Below are 20,346 nucleotides of genomic sequence, written 5' to 3'. Positions count from 1 at the left end.
GTTTTCATTACCTCTTCTGTTCCGTTGCAATTATATCATCCCTTTATTATGATGGATTGTGATGTGTTATTCCGCTAGATTTCAATATGCTAATTCAAGTTGTCAGACACTGAAAAATGTTATAGCTTTCAAGATTGGGAAACATTTTCCAGTCTCCAACTTCTGTTTTTGTCTGTGATGATGGTACTATTAGAGTAATTCCTCATGTCTACTGAGAACGGTTAAATAAGCCTTTCCTTAAACACTTATAGATCTTCTTAGAGCACACTGCTTCCTTATAGAATGGAATATAGAAACATTTCCTAGTGAAAATAAAAATATACATTGGTCCATTTACACAACAGCATAGCAACTGGCAAAGCATCATTGTTCTTTACTTCCTTTTACACGGAGCTGTCATCCTATTATCAGACAATGGTTCGCCCCATACAATTTGGATTATTGTCAGCAGCCCTTCCCCTCTCCATATGAAGCCATGTCCTGCCGACAAATTATGATTTTTACTGTGTGTACTGTAAATAGGTCTTATATAAGTCCTTGAATTGCCGTCTGTTTAGTTGTTAGAAATTCACTAATTTATTAATTATATGTGTTTCAGAGAAAGCTGAGTGACAACCAACATGGCTGCCAGTGATATGTCTGTGAAGTTATTCAGTGATACATCCCACTCACTTTTCCCACCATATCCTGGTATACAGTAACTCAATACCACTGCTGACATATACGAAATAAAATTTGATAGCTCAAGCCTTCTAGCGCACAACCCACGGACTTATAGGATCTTTAGGCTATTCTTAATTTTAGGTCAAAGGACAATTTAATATGGTAAAATGATGTTTCTGTCATACTTCTTTTAGGGTATGGCCAGAGGCGTAAGTACTTGGACCCCTTATTATTATCTCTTATCAATGGTTGTCATTATTTTGAGCCAGGGTATGAGGGTGTTTATAGCCTGTGATGTTGTTACATAATGTTAGCATTGTCATGTATAAAGCCAGAGACCCCGTACTTAAAATAGTGCAGAGAGATAAAATCATCTACTAGTGAGTTATAGGGGTTGTATCCATTTTAGATGTTATCCATTATTCATAGGGTAGATGATAACTTTATGATTGGTGGGGGTCTGATCGCTTAGACCCCCACAATCCCAAGAATGGTGGTGCAGTTGCCCCATCCTGATGGAGTGGCAGGCTAAGCATGTGCCCTGCAGCTCCATTTATTCTCTACTGGAGTGCCAGTGCTCCCAGAGAAAATTATTCCTCCACAAGGATCTGTTCTTAGGATCAATGTGGTCAGATCTCCAACCAATCATGAAGATATCCTCTAACCCAGTGATTCCCAAAGTGGTCCAGGTGGACCCCCAGGGGTCTCAGCCGTGACGCAAATTTCCATCGTTAGATCTAATCTTCACATTTTGTGACGAGTTTTGGGATTATGCTAGAAATGTAGCAGCAGGGGGTCCACCGAAACCAGTAAAATTTTGAAAGTGGTCTACGAGAAAAAAAAAGTTTGGGAACCTCTGCTCTAACCTATTCATAGAGGAAAACTTCTAAAGTTGGTAGAATCCCTTTAAATATCATCATCACTGACATTCTTTTGTATAGAGTACTTATAAGGAGGCCATTCCTTTTAAGAAAACATGTTGGGAAGCTGACAGGTCCGTTTCAAACAGACCGGATATCACACAATTTAAGGATAGGATAATATGGGGACAGGATCACTCTACTAATAACCAGAACATCAGCCTACCAAACACTGGTGAGCAGGGATTTCCTCTAATACAGAGAAACGGGCATCCGCCTCATGGGGTTTCTTGCCTTTTTCTTCTTGGATCAACATAGTAGGATTGTAGATTGGACTTGAAGGACCTTATGAACTGTCTTACTGTATACAGAAGTGACATAACTATGAGTTTAGATGAGAAGGATGCTGTATGTGTTTTGCCCTCAATGGCAGTTTTTCTCAACCTTTACAAGAAGAGTACCCCCCAGTCAGGAAATGTCCCAACTGTGTACCCCTAAAGGAACGATCGCTTATAAATTTTAACAAAAAAAGGCTTTGTTCAATAGTTATGTAATGATACCCCATGTAGTATAATGATCCCCTCAGGGCAGACCTACAGCCCGCGGGCCATATCCGGCCCCCTGACTGATTCAGTCCGGGCCGCATTGCTTGACTAGGGAGGCGTGTCTAGGGATGCGTGTCTTAGTGCCGGCAGGACAGTGCAAGAAGATGGAGACGTGTGGTGTGTGTCCTAAGGTACTGAGAGGGGAGGGAAGGGGAATGTGAAATGCACGGTGAAGAGTGTGTGTGTGTCTCAGTAACCTAGAGGTAGAGATGGAAGGGGAATGTTATACTGGGGCCAGATATGGGGGGGGGGGAAATGTTATACTGGGGGCAGAGATGGAAGGGGAATGTTATTCTGGGGACAGATATGGAGGGGGAATGTTATACTGGGGGACATGAAATGGAGCAGATAAAGGGGGATATGAAACTGGTAGAGAAATGGAGGGGGGGAAATGAAACTGGGGGTAGATGAAGGGAGCACTTAAACTGGGGGGACATTAAACTGGGGACAACTGGAGGGGGCATTAAACTGTGCAGGTAACTGGAGGAGGATCTGTCTGCCTCTAGTTGCCCCCAGTTTAATGTCACCCTCCAGCTACCCCTATGGTTTAATTGTTGCTTCCAGATGCCTGAGATTAATGTCCCCTCTAGTTTCCACAAGTTTAAACTGGAGCTCTAGGAGAGGGACTTAATACTGTGGGGCAGTTGGAAGGGAACATTATAATGTTTGGGCATATAATGTACGGGTGACTGTAGGAGGATTATACTTTGTGGGGGCACATGAAAAGATGATTGAGAATGGGCGGAGTCAACATAGAAGTGCTAAATTTGCCATGGCGCGCATGGCCCTCTAGAATAGTTTCAATTTCTTATGTGGCCCCATGGGAAAATTAATTGCCCACCCCTGCCTCAGGGCCTCCAAATTTAGTATAAGTGCCCTCACATGTAGGATAATGGCCCTCGCATGTTTTATAACAGTGGCTGTCACTGTGGCACGTACCCCTGGGGTATGCATAGCCTGCAGATTGAGAACCATTGCTCTATGCTCCTTTTAACCTACTGGATACATCAATAAACTCTAGAATATAAATCTATGGAAATGCTGATCATCGTTCCTGTGTGTGTTACAGCTACGACTGTGTGGTGTTCTTTATTACATGGCAGCACAGTATGATGACAGATCCACTCGAAGGAAGTTACAAAGGTCAGTGAATTACAAGTTTCATGCCCCGGGACATAATTCTGAAGATCTCTTTGAGCATCCCCAGTCATCAATACTGTTCATACGAATTTGTAATAGAATTTAGTTAAAATCCTTCTATTTATAAGGCACCGATGCTGTGAACGGATAAATGCCTTGTACATCTATTTCCCTAATAAACTGTAGATGGAAATGCAGCTGACAGCTAGCGTTGTATATTGCTGTAAGCTGCATGTAGAAAATGTAAAGAGTCTCCCAGGGAGCCGAAGACAAACACAGACTTACCTCCTCCTCCTCCCAGAAGAGTACTGTTTGCTAAGGAGAGAGGGCGAGGGATGGGGTGGAAAAAAAAAAAAGAGAGAAAAGAAATTATTATTAGACGTGTGTAGAAATCATCACAAAATGCTTATTTTTATCTAACACAAAGTCATAATCTGTTTATTGCTTGAGGGAGAAGGAACTCTGCAGTCATTTATAGTGTTGCTGACCAAGTAGCAGCTTATAGGTGAAATCCAGACCTCAGAAATCTTGAGAAATGTTTTTGCTGCCTCCATTCCTCTTGTCTAGTTTCCACGCATCCCCTCTGTTTCCGAGTGTCTGGGGTATAATTAGCGATAGATCCCTTATTCCCGGCACTGGAGGGCACATCGTTTGTTACGTGAACACCGAGGGCTAAGTAAGATAAAGTGACAAGGGAAAGTGGGATCATGAGAAAGACAAAAAAGAAGGAGGGTGTGAGTCCCCCGATACTTACACAGCTACCTGACTAAATATATAAACGGCATCTGGATAAATAGACCAATAACACCTGCCCAGCAAAGCTTACAATCTATTATGGCGCTTTGGGGATTGCGTTTCTTAAAAAGAATCTTTCACCAAGAAAGAATGCTAACTTATCGCGTGCACTGGCGCCTACTGAGAGGCACCTGAATTCTGGGGGGCTCTAGGGATCGCTCCATGGAAAACTATTTTATCCCATCAGTTCATTCACATGATCCGCTCCATAAAAAGCAGGTCAGCTAATAACACTGTGATATATCATTGCCAATCCAGTTGGGAGGACATTCAGTGGACACCTACTAAGGTAGATGCCCTGAATTAAAGGGGCATTTCTCTTAAATGACTACTGACTAATCTGAATCCAATGTTGTTTCAGCAAAAAGTGGCAAAAATTAAAAAAATAACAACGAAAATTAACAGTCTAAGGCTACATCCCTGCTGCCGTTATGAATGTCCGTTGCTGTCATCCAGACATAAACTGTAGCAGAATAATAGACACAGACGATCCTCCTCAATCCGTGTCCGTTCCCATTGACTCTAATGTAAAAAACATGATGGACACTTTCTTCTGTCATGTTTGTTCACTTTGTTTTCTTCCATGCAGAACTTTTTCTTCAATCAGAAAAGCAAAAAAAACGTTATGGAAGAAATCATACAGAAATCATGGACAACCAATGGAGAAGGCTCCATCTGCATCTATCATATGATGTCTGTTGCTCTTATCCTGTGTCGATGAGAGCAATGGACATTAAACAACGGTAGTGTGAGCCTAGCCCAAGGCTATCTTAGATTTTTTTTTCTTTTTGAGCCAAAGCCACTGTTAGTTTTGGCTCAAAAACGCAACAAAATCTGCATCTTTGGCTTTAGTAGACTCGTCTCAATTTTAAAAGGATGAAGGTGTCCGGCATTAGCGCCATGGGTATTAATCCGCCCTTTAGATTGATGGTAAGCGTTTACAAATAGGACAATAATGTGTAATATCACATTTTTAATAGAAAACCACCTTCTATAATGAAAACGAGGCATTTATTATAAGACTAGCTGTTACCCGCGACTTCGTCTGCGGTGATTGTAGCAGTGGGTATATACAGGTGTGGGTAAGGTTTTCGTACTGTGTATATGGTATGGAATATGAAATGTAACTTTGTATCTTGTTGTTGCTGTAATTCAGAGAATACGTGAGACTTTTGTGTTGCAGTTACTTTGTATTAGAGCTGCTATATATACGGTGTTGTGAGAAACTTTACATAGTGACATTGGGACAGAAGTATTTGAAGTTAACCCTTTCCCGCCGATGGCATTTTTTGATTTTCGTTTTTGACTCCCCTCCTTCTAAACCCCATAACTTTTTTATTTCTCCGCTCCCAGAGCCATATGAGGTCTTAATTTTTCCTGGGACAAATTTTTCTTCATGATGACACCATTATTTATTCTATATCATGTACTGGGAAGCAGGGAAAAAATTCTGAATGGGGTGGATTTGAAGAAAAAATGCAGTTCTGCGACTTTCTTACGGGCTTTGGTTTTACGGCGTTCACTGTGCAACCAAAATGACATGTCCCCTGTATTCTGTGTTTCGTTACGACTTTGGGGATACCAAATTTATATGGTTTTATTTACATTTTGACCCCTTAAAAAAATCCCAAACTATGTTAAAAAATTATTTTTTGAAAAGGCGCCATATTCCGAGAGCCGTAACTTTTTTATACGTCCATGTACGGGGATGTATAGGGTGTCTTTTTTTGCGGGACCGGGTGTACTTTGTAGTTCTACCATTTTCGGGAAATGTTATTGCTTTGATCACTTTGTATTCAATTTTTTATCAGAATCAAAACAGTGAAAAAATGGCGGTTTGGCACTTTTGACCATTTCTCCCGCTACGGCGTTTACCGAACAGGAAAAATATTTGTATATCTTTGTAGAGCGGGCGATTTCGGATGTGGGGATACCTAACGTGTATGTGTTTCACAGTATTTAACTACTTTTATATGTGTTCTAGGGAAAGGGGGGTGATTTGAATTTTTAATCCTGTTTATTTTTATTTTTTATATTTTTTTTACTTTTTGTAAACTTTTTTTTGCATTTATTAGACCGCCTAGGGGTATTGACATGGGTGGGCGGTGTCGCGGATTGTAAGAGCGGTGGGGGTCGGCAAACATGGCTGCTCCGGAGCGTTAAAGAGAGCCTCCTGGAGTATCGTTAAGGTGAGGGGAAAAGTGGTAAAGTATATGTATATGTGATTGTGTGGGGCTAGGGGCGAGGCTGAAGAGGGCAATATGAATTTTGTGGCTTGCTATGGTCCAAAGTGTGTGAGATTGCCGAGATGGTGGTGTGAGTTTGGGTTTTGTGGGGGTCCTGGCACAAACGTATGTGTGCTATTGTGACAAAAAGTAGCCTATTGCGCAATCGGGTGTATTAACTATGTTTGTGGAAAATTTCAGCCAAATCGGTGGAGCGGTTTTTCCGTGATTGAGGAACAAACATCCGAACATCCAAACTCACAAACCCACAAACTTTCACATTTATAATATTAATAGGATATACACAAGAAGTCACAACAATACGCATCGGCCATCCTCCTGCACAATAGACTTCTCAGAAAATGCTGTTCCATTAATTTATATTTATAGCGTCTGATGAACTTGTGGCAGATCTGATTTAATTAAAACGAATTAGAGGTTGTCACCGTCATGCCTCTGTTAATGGTATAACTGTATAAGGTATATTACTTTGATTATATTAAATATTAATTATATTACAATAATTACATGATATATCATTGTAATTGTAAACTTGTCTTTAGGGTCTTCTCTGCTGACTAACAATGTATAGATATTATTAATTCACTAGATAAAGAGGTTTTCCCACTAATAACTGTCTGACCTCTGAGGGCCAGACTAATCAAAAGGACAGGGGTCCTGAGGTGACCCGTGTGAGGGGAGTTGGGGGAGCACATGCATGAGACTAATGGAATGTACTTGGAAATCTCCCATAATAGTGAATGGAGCAGTTGATACGCTAACAACTTCATAGGGCTAAGCAGTGGGCTTTGTTGCAGAGGATACAGCTAGTGTCGGAACAGCCCACCAGAGGACCAGGGGCCCAGGCTCTAACACAACATACTATGGCCTATTTCTTAAGGGGTGGGCCCAAAGAACCTCCAGCTGACAAGAGGCAACTCAATATAATGGCTATTGGTTTATACTAATATGATGAATGAAATTGAATCACATATGAATACTTGCAATGAAAAAAAAATTAATACACAAAATGTGGTAAAATAAAATACCGTATAAGCCGACCCGAATATAAGCCGAGGCCCCTAATTTTTCCACAATAAACTGGAAAACTTATTGACTCGAGTATAAGGTGGGGGGTGGGGAATGCAGCAGCTACTGGAAAATTTCAAAAATTAGAATGGTCGAAGTTTTTGGGTGCAGTAGGTGCTGGGAAAGGAGAGGGGGTGTTTTGGTTGTCTGTCTGCCCCTTCCCTGAGCTTGAGGACTGAGTTTTTTTTCCCCCACTTGGACCTCAGCCTGGCTGAATATAGGGGATCTGCAGTGCTCCTATTAACCCCTTCCCGACGGAACAGGAGCACTGCAGATGCCCTATATTCAGTAGACCGGGCACTGTCAGACATAGGAATAACTAATGTGTTTGTGTGTCACAGTAATTTCTACTTTTATATGTATTCTAAGGAAAGGAGGGATTCAGAACTTTTATTTACTTTATTTTTTTAAAGCTTTTTTTTTTCACTATTTTATGGGAGATTCTATACATTACTATTGCGTTTGGTCTTAGACCTCCCTCCCAAAAAAAAAATTTTTTTTTTCTTTTGCTTGACTCGAGTATAAGCCGAGGAGGGCTTATTCAGCACAACAACTGTGCTGAAAAATTCGGCTTATACTTGAGTATATACGGTAATGAATAATTATATAAAAAGCTAGAAATTCCTGGCATTTGGAGCCAAAGGCTCTGTTAAATTATTTTAATGGCATCTACGCCGAGTTATTTTGTAAACATTTTGGACCCTTTGGCTTCTGCAGTTAGTAAGTCTATACAATACATAGCAAGCTGCAGAGTGCCATCCACTAGCACGTCCATCAGATTGGACAGAGAGGGGTTTACGTCAATTTACCCAAAAACATTTTGGGTAAATTTACATTGACATTTCTGAGGCATCCCAATTTTGAGAAATATTTGTAGGTATGTTCTTTGTTTAGATAGCCCCATAAGGCAATACCCTGACAATGTGGAAAAAATGGTGCTTTGTGCATCACTTTTCTGGTGTACAAAGCATAAAAAAGTGTTCACCAGATTCCCGAAATGAAGTTGCGGCATCATATAGGAGGCGCGCCCTCTAGCGGCTTTGGGGCTATGAGACTATGGGCTTCATCAATCTACCCCGATGTTTGCTTGTGCAGAATTCATACTGCCTTTTTCCCCTTATGCCTTGCAAAGTGTGAAATTCTGCAACGTAGATGGATATAATATCCACAGCACGTAAATGAGATTTTGTAAAATCTCTGTCATTTAATGTCCGTTGCTCTCATCCTGTGTCGAATGAGAGCAAAGAAAATAGAATAACAGTAGTGTGAATGTATCCTAATAGACAGTAGGCAGAGGGTCTCCTTACCTCTTGGGGCCGTGTGTAGTTGCACATATGGTTGTTTGCCTCAGGTCAACAGTTTATTTTAGTCAACGCAGCTACAAGTATATACTCGAGTATAAGCTGAATTTTTCAGCACAGTTTTTGTGCTGAAAAAGCCCCCCTCTGCTTATACTCGAGTCAGCAAAAAAAAAAAAAAAAAAAAAATATTTTTTTTTTGGGGTGGTGGTGTCTATGACCAGTAGCAATATCAATGTATAGAATCTCCCATAAAATAGTGGGAAAAAAAGAACCTTTATAAAAAATAAAAAAAAGTTGTAAATCCCTCCTTTTCCTAGAATACATATAACAGTAGAAAATTACTATGAAACACATACACATTAGGTCTCCCTGTGTCTGACAGTGCCCGGTCTACTGAATATAGGGGATCTGCAGTGCTCCTCTTCCGTCAGGTAGGGGTTAATAGGAGCACTGCAGATCCCCTATATTCAGCCAGACTGAATTCCACGTGGGGGAAAAAAAAATCCAATCCTCAAGCTCAGGGAGGGGGCAGACAGACAACCAAAACACCCCCTCCCCTTCCCCAGCTACTACTGCACCCAAAAACTCCAACCATTTTAATTTTTGAAATTTTCCAGTAGCTGCTGCATTTCCCCCCCTAGGTTTATAAGTATATAGGTCTAGGTATAGGTCAATAAGTTTTTCCAGTTTTTTGTGGTAAACTTAGGGGCCTCGGCTTATATTCGGGTCAGCTTATACTCGAGTATATACAGTATATTTACCACCCATAGACTGGATGAAAAACCGGACAGGAACTGAATTTTTTGGCCGTGGTTCTCGGCTCCCACATTGAAAAATTGGTGGCATGAATGGGGCCATAGAAATGAATAGGTCACCAGGGTATCCATACAGCACAATGATAGAAATAAATATAAAATAAAGCTATGGCGGGCTGAGGCGTTAGTAATAACATGGCGCCTCAGGTAAGCCTGCTCTGTCTATGTTTTGAGGTAAATTATCATGTAATAGGTTTTGCTTTATTACTTTTATATTGTACTTCTACTGAATATAATCTGAGGTGATTTTTAGAAGTGGAAACCCCCTTTAAGTGTGAAGTTGTCGGATGTTGTGAGTGACACAGGACTACATGGAGGCTGCACTGACACAGGTGAGGAGATCTGTGAGGCATCTTGTCCTCGCCTGTTTCCCGCCTTCCTCTCAGCGCTCGGCTCCCTCATCCTTCCAGCTCTCCTCCCCTCCTTCTCCCGCACCCTCCATCTCTCCTCACCCTCCTCCTCCTCCTCCTCCAGGTCCCTCCCCTCATCCAGCGCCAGTACCACAGTGCTAGCTGGCTGCCCCTCACCTCCATCAGCATCTCCTCCAGCATCTGTGGCCCCTGTTGGGGGGGGAAGAAGGAGGTGGCACGACATTGGGCTGCTCTCCCGTTTTGCTTGTGGGTGACTTGCTGCATTGTGCCGGGCGTACGCCTCGTCTTCCCTTCGTGGAATATCGCGCACAACTTTGCCCATAGGATCGCCAGGTTGCAGGTGAGCAGGTTTGTGGGTGATGGAGATGTGGGGAGGGTGCGGTATTTCGGGGGGCACACAGCTGTGCCAGTGCATGGGTCACATTGTATGGAAGGGGGAATCCTGTGCCAGCTTCTCCTGTGCCAGGTCTGTGTGCTTGGTAAACAGTCTGTGGTCTCCGATGTGTTTGTGCCTTGCAGAGAGTGATGTATGTGCCAGCCTGGCATTAACTTGTCGTGCTGCCAGGTCACTACATTGGCACCTGTATTGGTGGCTCTGCAATAACATAGCATGGTTTTCTGGAAATGGAAGTGTGCAAGCGGGAACTATGGTGCACCTGTTATTGTGCAGGAGTCTTACCCAGCTGGCAGAGTATCCTATGTAGTGCCATAGGGGGGAGGGCAGGGGATGACTATACCAGGGGGCACATGTATGGATGTCTGACAGTCACTGCCTGCTGCTGCCAGTCAGTGCCACTCTTATCAGTGTCCACCATTAGTTAGTATGTGCTACTGCCAGTCAGTGCCCACTGTTACACTGTTACCTGCAACTGCTATTACCAGCCAGCGGCCACTATAGCCAGCCAGTGCTCTCGGTTGCCAAACAGAGCCCACTATTGCCAGCTGCTGCCTGCTGTTGCCAGCCAGTGCTCCCTGTTGCCAACCAGTAGCCAACTATTAGTGTGTGCTACTGCCAGTCAGTGCCCGCTGTTACCTGCCAGTGCTCCGTGTTAACAGCCAATGCTCACTATTACCAGCCAGTGGTCGCTATAGCCAGCGCTCCCTGTTCCAACCAGAGCCCACTATTGCCAGCTGATACGCGCTATAGCCAGCGCTCCCTGTTGTCAACCAGAGCCGCTATTGCCAGCTGGTGCCTGCTGTTGCCAGCCAGTGCTCCCATTACCAGCCAGTACACGCTATTGACAATCAGTGTCTATTATTACCAGTCCGTGTCTGCTTCTGCCAGCCACTGCTCACTGTTGCCAGTGCCCGCTATTCGCTATTGCCAGTCAGTGCCTACGATTGCCAGTCAGTCCCTACGATTACCAGCCAGTGCCCGCTATTACCAGCCAGTGCCCGCTATACACCAGACTGTTGTATGATACTTGCAGAATACAGTGTGACATCACTATTCTCTTTTTTCATTGTTTCCTCCCTGACGACAGGAAAGTTTGCAGTGCATAGTGCACCCATAGGCCCCCATTATACCATGGGTTTCCTTTTGGCTTCTGCTTTGCAATATCCGCCAAGATTTCTGTTATTACTTCTAACTGTACAGAATAGTATTACAGATGATGCTTTTACATTATTAGGATTACAGATTATGATTTTACATATGAAGAATCCAGTAAAAAAAATGTATACCGGCGAAACTTTATTTTTTTTTAAATGAGTGATGATTGAACTTTTAGGCATGTCACAGACTGCACATACATAATTTGTACAGTGTGAACAGAACCCTAATGGCGTAACAGTTTGATAAATACGACATAATCCACCATCTAACTCCTAAGCTTTAGTCTGTATTTTTCCCCGGTTAACGGGCTATCGCTATAATAAATGCATTACATTACCGACGACTAACCACGCCCCCTTTTTGCGACAGAACAGAAAAATGTTGCTTCCGGTTTCTAGAAAATAGCGTCATTTATTTCTAAATATGAGCGTTAATTCATCACGTGACACAATGATACATGCCTTGTAACGTTTGCTATCTATATCCATTTATTTCCCTGCCTTCAGTAGGTATTATGTAACATATTGATGGTAGCGTTCACACCACATTTATTTTCCATTTTGTACTGGAACGACATTAAAAATATTGTCACCGCACGTATCAATTTTTCCATCAGTTTTCCATTATTTGTGACTGAATGGAAAAACATTAATATTCCGTCGGCCCAACTGATTTTTAACTTTGTATTTAATGGGATATCAGCTCATAAAAATGGATGTCGGGATTGATATCTGTCGTTTCAACCCATCATCTCATTGACTTCTGTATTAAAACAAGTTTGGTGGAAGCGGAGATGAAATGGAATGATATTGGTTATGGCGTTTATTTCTGACTGTTTGGGTGGAAACATTTTAGAGATGGATTAATGTGAATACCACGGAGCTGCAATGTATTACGGCAGTCATAGACATGTATTTTTATAGATATTCATCTATAGATCTGTGTGCACTGGTTATTATATGTGTATTCATTGCTCATTAGGATCTTTACAAACATTGCCAGATGTATTGCTAATATTGTGGATTATATGTGATATGAGACCTTCTGGCGTCGTGCTAATGACCTCACAGCGTTCTCACACATGTCACACCGACACCTGGTGACATTCTGTATGTGGAGAAAGGATATTGCACCTGTCATAACAGCTCACAATAGCAGTACTTATAACCTCACAGTCTTGTATGTCACAGGCATTACGGCTGGTCTAATATAGGAACTTCCTGATCTGTTTAGAAGTTACTCATACAATAGCAATTTTACATCCACCTATTCCTGCAAGCAGATAACATATTTCAGTACAGAGGACAGGAAAACATTCTTAAAGTAAATCCGTCACATTGGAAATACAGTAGATGCAATTCATCAATCCCGGTTTTGTGGTATAGAGGGATATTATTATAGTGGACATTTGGTGCAAAGACTTTTCTTGTCCCACATCTCCCGTTCTGTGCCTCGCTCACCAAATTGTGAGAATGTGAGTCGGGGATAGACGACTTGGCCCGACAGATCCATTATAAGGCTGAAGCCCCAGGTTGCAGAAATGCAGCTTTTTTTTGTTGCGTTTTTCTTTTTTTTGAGCCAAAGCCAGAAGTGGATTAAGGACAAGGTAAAAGCATAAGAACTTCCTATATATTTCCCATTACATTTGTAGCCATTCTTGGCTTTAGCTCAAAAAAACTGCAGCAAAATCTGCAACGAAAAAAACTGCGTTTACACAACATGGGGCCTCAGCCTCACTCATACTAGTTTTCTCATATGAGTTATAAAGGAAATCTTTGCCAGTTCTTAGGTGTAGATTTCCATTTTGGCGCATCTCTTGGCCCATACTTCAGTTGGGCCCTTTATTAAGACTGATGTACGGTACTCCAGTCTTAATAAATCTGTCCCAGTAGGATACAGAGCAATGGGAGCTGATGTGGGAAAAGATTCAATATAACTTGTCATTAATTTTATTTCTTTATTCTTTCTATGCTTAGGAGTCCAGTGGGCGGTCCTACCCAGTAATTGACAACCTTCCCTGTAGGAGTGTGCTTATAGAGATATCTCTCAGTCCCTCCTGGACTCCTAACCCCAGAATGAGCAAAGATGTGAATAAATAAATGACAATTTATACTTAAACTTTACATACACAACTATATATCAGTCTGCTCAGCTCCTCCTGCTCTATAACATGTTCCCCGCTGATCAGATTGCATTTTCACAGCGACAGGTTCCCTGAAGTCTTGGAAGACGCTGTATTCCTTGTTACCACTGCTGGTATCTGTACTTGTATTACGTAAATAGATCCAGCAGAGATAGCAGACCCCAGTGTATAGGAAGCCTTTGTCACTAGCAGTCAGTTAGGATGTTGGGATAATCCAAGTGACAGCGAGCGGATTCCTATCACCATTGAGTGACGCGGTGCAGAACTGACGGTAAACGCCATGGTCTATGGAGGCCTCAAGATCCTTATAAATATGTATTGCAAGTGTATGATGTGTGGTAGGAACGTGTACAGTATATTAGAGATATATTGGCTCAGCTTCCCTGACCTGTTATTTACATTGTAGGTCTTGCATTCTCTCTCTCTCTCATATACCATATATATATATATATATATATATATATATATATATATATATGTAGTTTGTGCACTGATCATTTCTAAGACCCCTGGAAAATTGGAGTCATCTGATGCCCCATTGATTGATCCTATCCATCCAAGAGGATGTGTGTGTGTATGTGTCTCTCTACGTGATAGTCTAAGTTAGTCACTGTCTGGACTGTCTCCTTATCCCCCTTACATTAGTAGAGAGTCTTGTAGAGTTCCCATTTTCACCAAATTTTTTGCCCAGGAGCCTGACTCCTGCTCTGACTGCTATGAACATCTGAAACTAATTATGTATCTAATTAATTCTACAATATTAATAATTGTTTAATATAATTAAGAATAATTAATCATTTTATTTTCAAACTGGAGTTGGTCTCGGTACCTCTTTCTGACATCTGACTCCTGCCAAAATTGGTTCACAAGGAGCCTCTACGATCTTTAAAGGGGTTTTCTGGGTTAAAAATATTGGTTACTAGTCACTGGTGGTCTGACACCCATAACCCCCACTGATCAGCTATTCTCTGCAGCTGATACACAGAGAACAGAGCAGGAAGCAGACAGCACTGATCAGCAAAACAGAGTCTCTGCAGCATATCTCCCATCAAATGGGGGGAGGTTGATCTGCAGTACCTGGTCAGACCACTGCACAGCGCTGTCTCCTTCCTGCTCCATTCTCAATTTATCAGCTGCTGATCAGTGTGGGTGCCAGAAGTTAGATCCCCCACAGATTTGATATTAATGACCTGTCCTCTATGCGATCGGCGGAGGTCTGATATCTGATCAGCTGCTTGAAGAGACTTTGGTGATGACATCAAAAACCATAGCTGCCAAAAAGTAAAACCTACTACTTCCTTGAACCGGCTACAACAGGAAGAAGAGGGGGAAGAAGATAACTGGCTGACACCAGAAGAAAACAGCAGAATAAAGTAGAGTAGAACTGAAATCAGATACATTTCTGTATTCAGCATGGACAGTAATGTTATACAAAGCAAAATCATATCAATATGGTAAATAGGTTCCTCCACCTCAGGTCTAGTCCATCAGCATCAGCAATGGATTCTCAATGAGGCTTTGGGCTAGTGATGAAACTCTCCACATATGTGTTTGGCATATTAAAGGGCTCATCCTGGGAATCATTTTCATACCAAGAGTCCTGAAATGCTGTTAATTCAGTCATTTACATGAATATATTTTCCATATTAATTTCTTTTCGATGTGCCCCCCCTCCCCCACACACACTTTGAGGCTGTTGGAGCAGGTTCTGGACTGTATGAGTCTCCTTCCTTCTCTGCAAAATGACAATATAGTCACTTCTTACTACCCAGCAAATGACGTCTTCTCAGTTATACCGCCATCCTACTGCAGGGCTCTGCTCCTCCACTGACAAACAGGGAACAAAGATATTTCTATTGTCTGGTGTGAACAGAGGATGACTGTGCAGGTACCTGACTGTTGAGACAGTGACTGAGCATGCACCTCCACCAGCTCTCAGCACATCAGGTGGGAGTGCACTCTGCTATAGACTTTGAACACCAGATGGCGCCATACTATATGAATAATTGTAACAGTATGTATATGAAAAACATTTTTTTATGACCTACACAGTGAACATGATTTGTAATGGGGTGACCTCCCATTTAAAGGGGTTGTCCCATGTGGACCACCCCTTTATAGAGTGAGGTTAGCCTGTAGATCACTTCATCATTGCAATTCCAGTTGCTGGTGATCACATACAATGACCTGGGAAAGCATAAGATTACATAGTCCATACATCTGAATGGGCACTATGTAATAGATGGATGTGCTGAGTACAACACAGCGGGCGCTCCTCTGTGCAGCTGCTATTTTGTGTGACTGTATGGACGGGGTCATGCATCTCACCCCTATATAACATGATATTAGGGCATATAGAATAGTCCAAATGGTACAGTAATGTAAATCAATTTTCGATCAGATATCAATGTGTGTTTAATGTGTCCTCTGTATGTATCAGTGCACTATATAATATTGTACATGTATACCAGACCTAAATGGCGCTTCTCAAACAGTTGTACAGGTAGTTAAGGCGCAGTTGGGTAGCCAGTCTAATAGGAGAAAATGATAAAAGGCTTTTAAAGTTCTGGGAATATCCCTTTAATATTAGAATAGTTCCTCAGTACAAGATAGTTGGGGGGGCTCAGAAGAGTTCTGGTGTGTTGCATTGCGGTGCTGGGAGCCGGACCTCCACTAACAAAATATTGAAGACTGATCTTAAGGATAGTTCAGTAGTGTTAAAGGGATTGTCCAGGAATTTAGCAAACGCCAGAGGGGTCCCGTGCAGGTGTAAAATACCCCCCCCCCCTAAAAAACCGCACACACGTGTCCCTGGCACTCCACTGTCAGTCGTCACAGTCTGTTCTGTCGCACGCTGTGCCTCGGTCTCTAGAAGCCCTGCACCCACCTGAATGCTGAGGAGATACATCACCAGTCTCTCTCCAGCAACCACTGGTTGTCCTCAGGGGTCACATGGAGCACAGCACTGGCAGAACGGACTGTGGTGGTGGTGGTCATCGGAGCTCTAAGGATAGGTATCACACCATACTGGACCCCTCTGGAGTTATTCCAAATTCCCCTTTATCTACTCTATAATACCAGAGATTAAATAGATACAAATACATAAAAATACTATCCAGCTTTTTATGGATCCACCACAGGTGTCACCGGGCCTGGTTGATGCATTACATTGTCCACATACAGACATACAATAACGAGCACCATTATGGGGAAACTATCAACAGCATTGCACCAAGATGTTGTTGTAAAAAGTTGTATGCCCACATTTTGGACTCTTTTCTTGACACTTATAAGGCAGAGGGGCCGGCGACTTTCATTATTAAAGGAGTAAGAGCAGAAGTAAGAGCAGAAGTTTTGTTTGGGTATTCCAATTCCTGCCTGTGTTTGGTGACAGGTTAGTCTTATGTAATTTTTATTTTAGTATTTTTTTTTATATCTGTATTTGTGCGTCTATTTTTCATATTTTTTTAAATAGCAAAATATGACTAAAGTAAGTCCAATTCCCTTTACAATCAGTTTTATATAGGGGATATACAGATTTGTGTGGTTGGGCTTGATGCTGCAGAATATGCTATATATGGCTTTCATTTTTGGAATTTCCTTAAATATATATTTTTTTTTAATTGCAAATTTCTCCTGTAACATTATTGGGCCTATTAGCCCCATTTACAGTGGGAATATAAGACCCTGAAACACACGGCAGAGTTAAGAGCCAACAAGTCTTGCAGATGGGAGAAGGAAGCATCATGGCCGCTTCCAAAACTGTAACCTAGTCATTGAGTGTCGTGTGTACAGCGACCAAACGGGCAGGAATAGTAATAAACTCTCAGCCTTCTCTATGGGGAGTCTGATGTCCATGATGCAGACTAAGCAAGGACATTCAGGAGCGTCCTTGCAGGGTTACATGCGGGCCAGACGTTGCAAGTCGTCCCCATGTAGTACGAGAGACCAGTCTTAAGACATATCTGCATTACCTTTACCATATATCATGTGTAAGCCAGCTACAGGGAAGCAGTACAAGCAGGATATATGGCAGCGTCTTTCAGTATTTTTATGTTTCGGGTTTATTTCCACATCCTCAATATAACATCTGCAGTCAATATGAAGTTTCCTATCAAGAGCAGTGTTTACAGCCTCGTCCCCTCTCAGAGACTAAATAGATACGAGATCATCTCTGTAAACTGACAGAAAACAATAAAAGGCATTCTTAGAAGAGTGTTACAAAAATCCAAGTCTTTAAATAGGACGGAAGAAAAACCCCGCAGAATAATATTAGAATCCATACAAAAGTGCTGTAATGTGAGGAATAATAATGCAATATCTCCAGTAAAATTGCAGGTTGCTATATAGAGACAAGACTTGATGGAGCCAGAGACAATTACAAGGAGATGGTACAGAAAACATCCGTGATTTCTTTTTGTGTTAAGCCTTACTAGGGTCTAGTCAATAAGCAGAATGATAAAAACCCTTTTTAGCAAGGCTGAGAGCCTCGTCGTCCTGTAATGGTATCACATTATAGGAAGTCGCACCATTTTTTGTCGCTGTCATTTTCCATGCTAGTACAATGACACATATTCTTACACTTGCATCGCATGATGTCAGGCTGAGGCGACCGTGTTAATAACATACGTTGTGACACTGACCATACAAGTGAATTAGGACTCGGGCACAGGAGCCATCACATACTGTTATTACATTGCATGCTACATGGGCTTCGGGATGTGCCCCTCATTTGACTTTGATATGAATACATAGCAGGGTCCCTTCTGTGCAGCTGCTGCGGCTCCCCCCGCTGGTGTCATTACAGCTGTGTTAATTACAAACACCTTAGCATGTTTTTCTTGCTCGGTGTGAGGTGTAATGTATATGTCATGTGCCCATGTAACCTGCCTTGTGCAAAGGGAGTAGCAGTGCCAAGGAAACAAGCTATACATAGTGAAGTGGGATCAAGCTGTACAAGGCAAACCTTAGGGAGTCGGGTGCTGAGGATGAGATTTTCATTGATAGAAACACAGACAAACAGATCAAAAGGCAGAGGAATTGTTATAAGCAAGAAGGTGTCATTTTTTATTTACCTGTTACATTGTTACAAGACACATTAACAATGTATCAATCCTCTGCTTGCCAGTAAAGGATTTTTCCCATGAATTGCACTTATCTCCCCCTCCCAGGTAAGGGTCTGTCTGCTGGGGGTCCAACTGGTGGGAGATCATAACCGGTCTCTGAGACCCCTGGGCCAGTAGGACAGCAGTGGGTGTGAATGACCACCATAGCATTCACTTCTGTGGGACAGACAGAGCTGTGTACTTGGTATCTTGGTCAGTTTTATAGAAGACTGGTCGTAGACCCTCAGCCATTAGATACTAATCAGACCCTCAGCCATCAGATACTAATCCTAGTGGTCAGACCCTCAGCGATCAGATACTAATCCTAGTGGTCAGACCCTCAGCCATCAGATACTAATCCTAGTGGTCAGACCCTCAGCCATCAGATACTAGTCCTAGTGGTCAGACCCTCAGCCATCAGATACTAGTCCTAGTGGTCAGACCCTTTGCGATCAGATACTAATCCTAGTGGTCAGACCCTCAGCCATCAGATACTAATCCTAGTGGTCAGACCCTCAGCCATCAGATACTAGTCCTAGTGGTCAGACCCTCAGCCATCAGATACTAATCCTAGTGGTCAGACCCTCAGCGATCAGATACTAATCCTAGTGGTCAGACCCTCAGCCATCAGATACTAATCCTAGTGGTCAGACCCTCAGCCATCAGATACTAATCCTAGTGGTCAGACCCTCAGCCATCAGATACTAGTCCTAGTGGTCAGACCCTTTGCGATCAGATACTAATCCTAGTGGTCAGACCCTCAGCCATCAGATACTAGTCCTAGTGGTCAGACCCTCAGCCATCAGATACTAGTCCTAGTGGTCAGACCCTCAGCCATCAGATACTAGTCCTAGTGGTCAGACCCTCAGCGATCAGATACTAATCCTAGTGGTCAGACCCTCAGCCATCAGATACTAATCCTAGTGGTCAGACCCTCAGCCATCAGATACTAGTCCTAGTGGTCAGACCCTCAGCCATCAGATACTAGTCCTAGTGGTCAGACCCTCAGCCATCAGATACTAGTCCTAGTGGTCAGACCCTCAGCGATCAGATACTAATCCTAGTGGTCAGACCCTCAGCCATCAGATACTAATCCTAGTGGTCAGACCCTCAGCCATCAGATACTAGTCCTAGTGGTCAGACCCTCAGCGATCAGATACTAATCCTAGTGGTCAGACCCTCAGCCATCAGATACTAGTCCTAGTGGTCAGACCCTTTGCGATCAGATACTAGTCCTAGTGGTCAGACCCTCAGCCATCAGATACTAGTCCTAGTGGTCAGACCCTCAGCCATCAGATACTAGTCCTAGTGGTCAGACCCTCAGCCATCAGATACTAGTCCTAGTGGTCAGACCCTCAGCGATCAGATACTAATCCTAGTGGTCAGACCCTCAGCCATCAGATACTAATCCTAGTGGTCAGACCCTCAGCCATCAGATACTAGTCCTAGTGGTCAGACCCTCAGCGATCAGATACTAATCCTAGTGGTCAGACCCTCAGCCATCAGATACTAGTCCTAGTGGTCAGACCCTCTGCGATCAGATACTAATCCCAGTATTTAGACCCTCAGTGATCAGACACTTGTTACTTAGAAAACCCCTCTGATTTTCCCTCTTTGTCCTTTTTCTTGGTTTAACTAAAGCCATTCTTCAAGGTTTCTTCAGATCTCACTTCTTTTAT

At 42.6% G+C, this 20,346-nt stretch overlaps 2 protein-coding genes across 3 annotated transcripts in view; one reads left to right on the top strand and one right to left on the bottom strand.

The window, feature by feature from the left end:
• Positions 1 to 20,346, bottom strand: part of MACROD1 (mono-ADP ribosylhydrolase 1) — a 496,680-nt gene that overhangs the window by 65,247 nt on the left and 411,087 nt on the right. For both annotated transcript variants that reach the window (XM_075281508.1, XM_075281509.1), the window contains exon 4: positions 3,554 to 3,583. In XM_075281508.1, coding sequence (XP_075137609.1) covers positions 3,554 to 3,583 — 30 coding nt within the window. The remainder of the gene's footprint in view (positions 1 to 3,553; positions 3,584 to 20,346) is intronic.
• The window catches only part of FLRT1 (fibronectin leucine rich transmembrane protein 1), a 150,137-nt gene continuing 139,751 nt past the window's right edge, over positions 9,961 to 20,346 (top strand). Inside the window, exon 1 of the mRNA XM_075281497.1 lies at positions 9,961 to 10,204. The gene's annotated coding sequence lies outside the window, so the exon portion shown is untranslated. The remainder of the gene's footprint in view (positions 10,205 to 20,346) is intronic.

The sequence above is a fragment of the Leptodactylus fuscus genome, chromosome 7 (genome assembly GCF_031893055.1).
Source record: "Leptodactylus fuscus isolate aLepFus1 chromosome 7, aLepFus1.hap2, whole genome shotgun sequence".
Taxonomy (NCBI): Eukaryota; Metazoa; Chordata; class Amphibia; order Anura; family Leptodactylidae; genus Leptodactylus; species Leptodactylus fuscus.
This window is presented reverse-complemented; position numbering and strand designations above follow the sequence as displayed.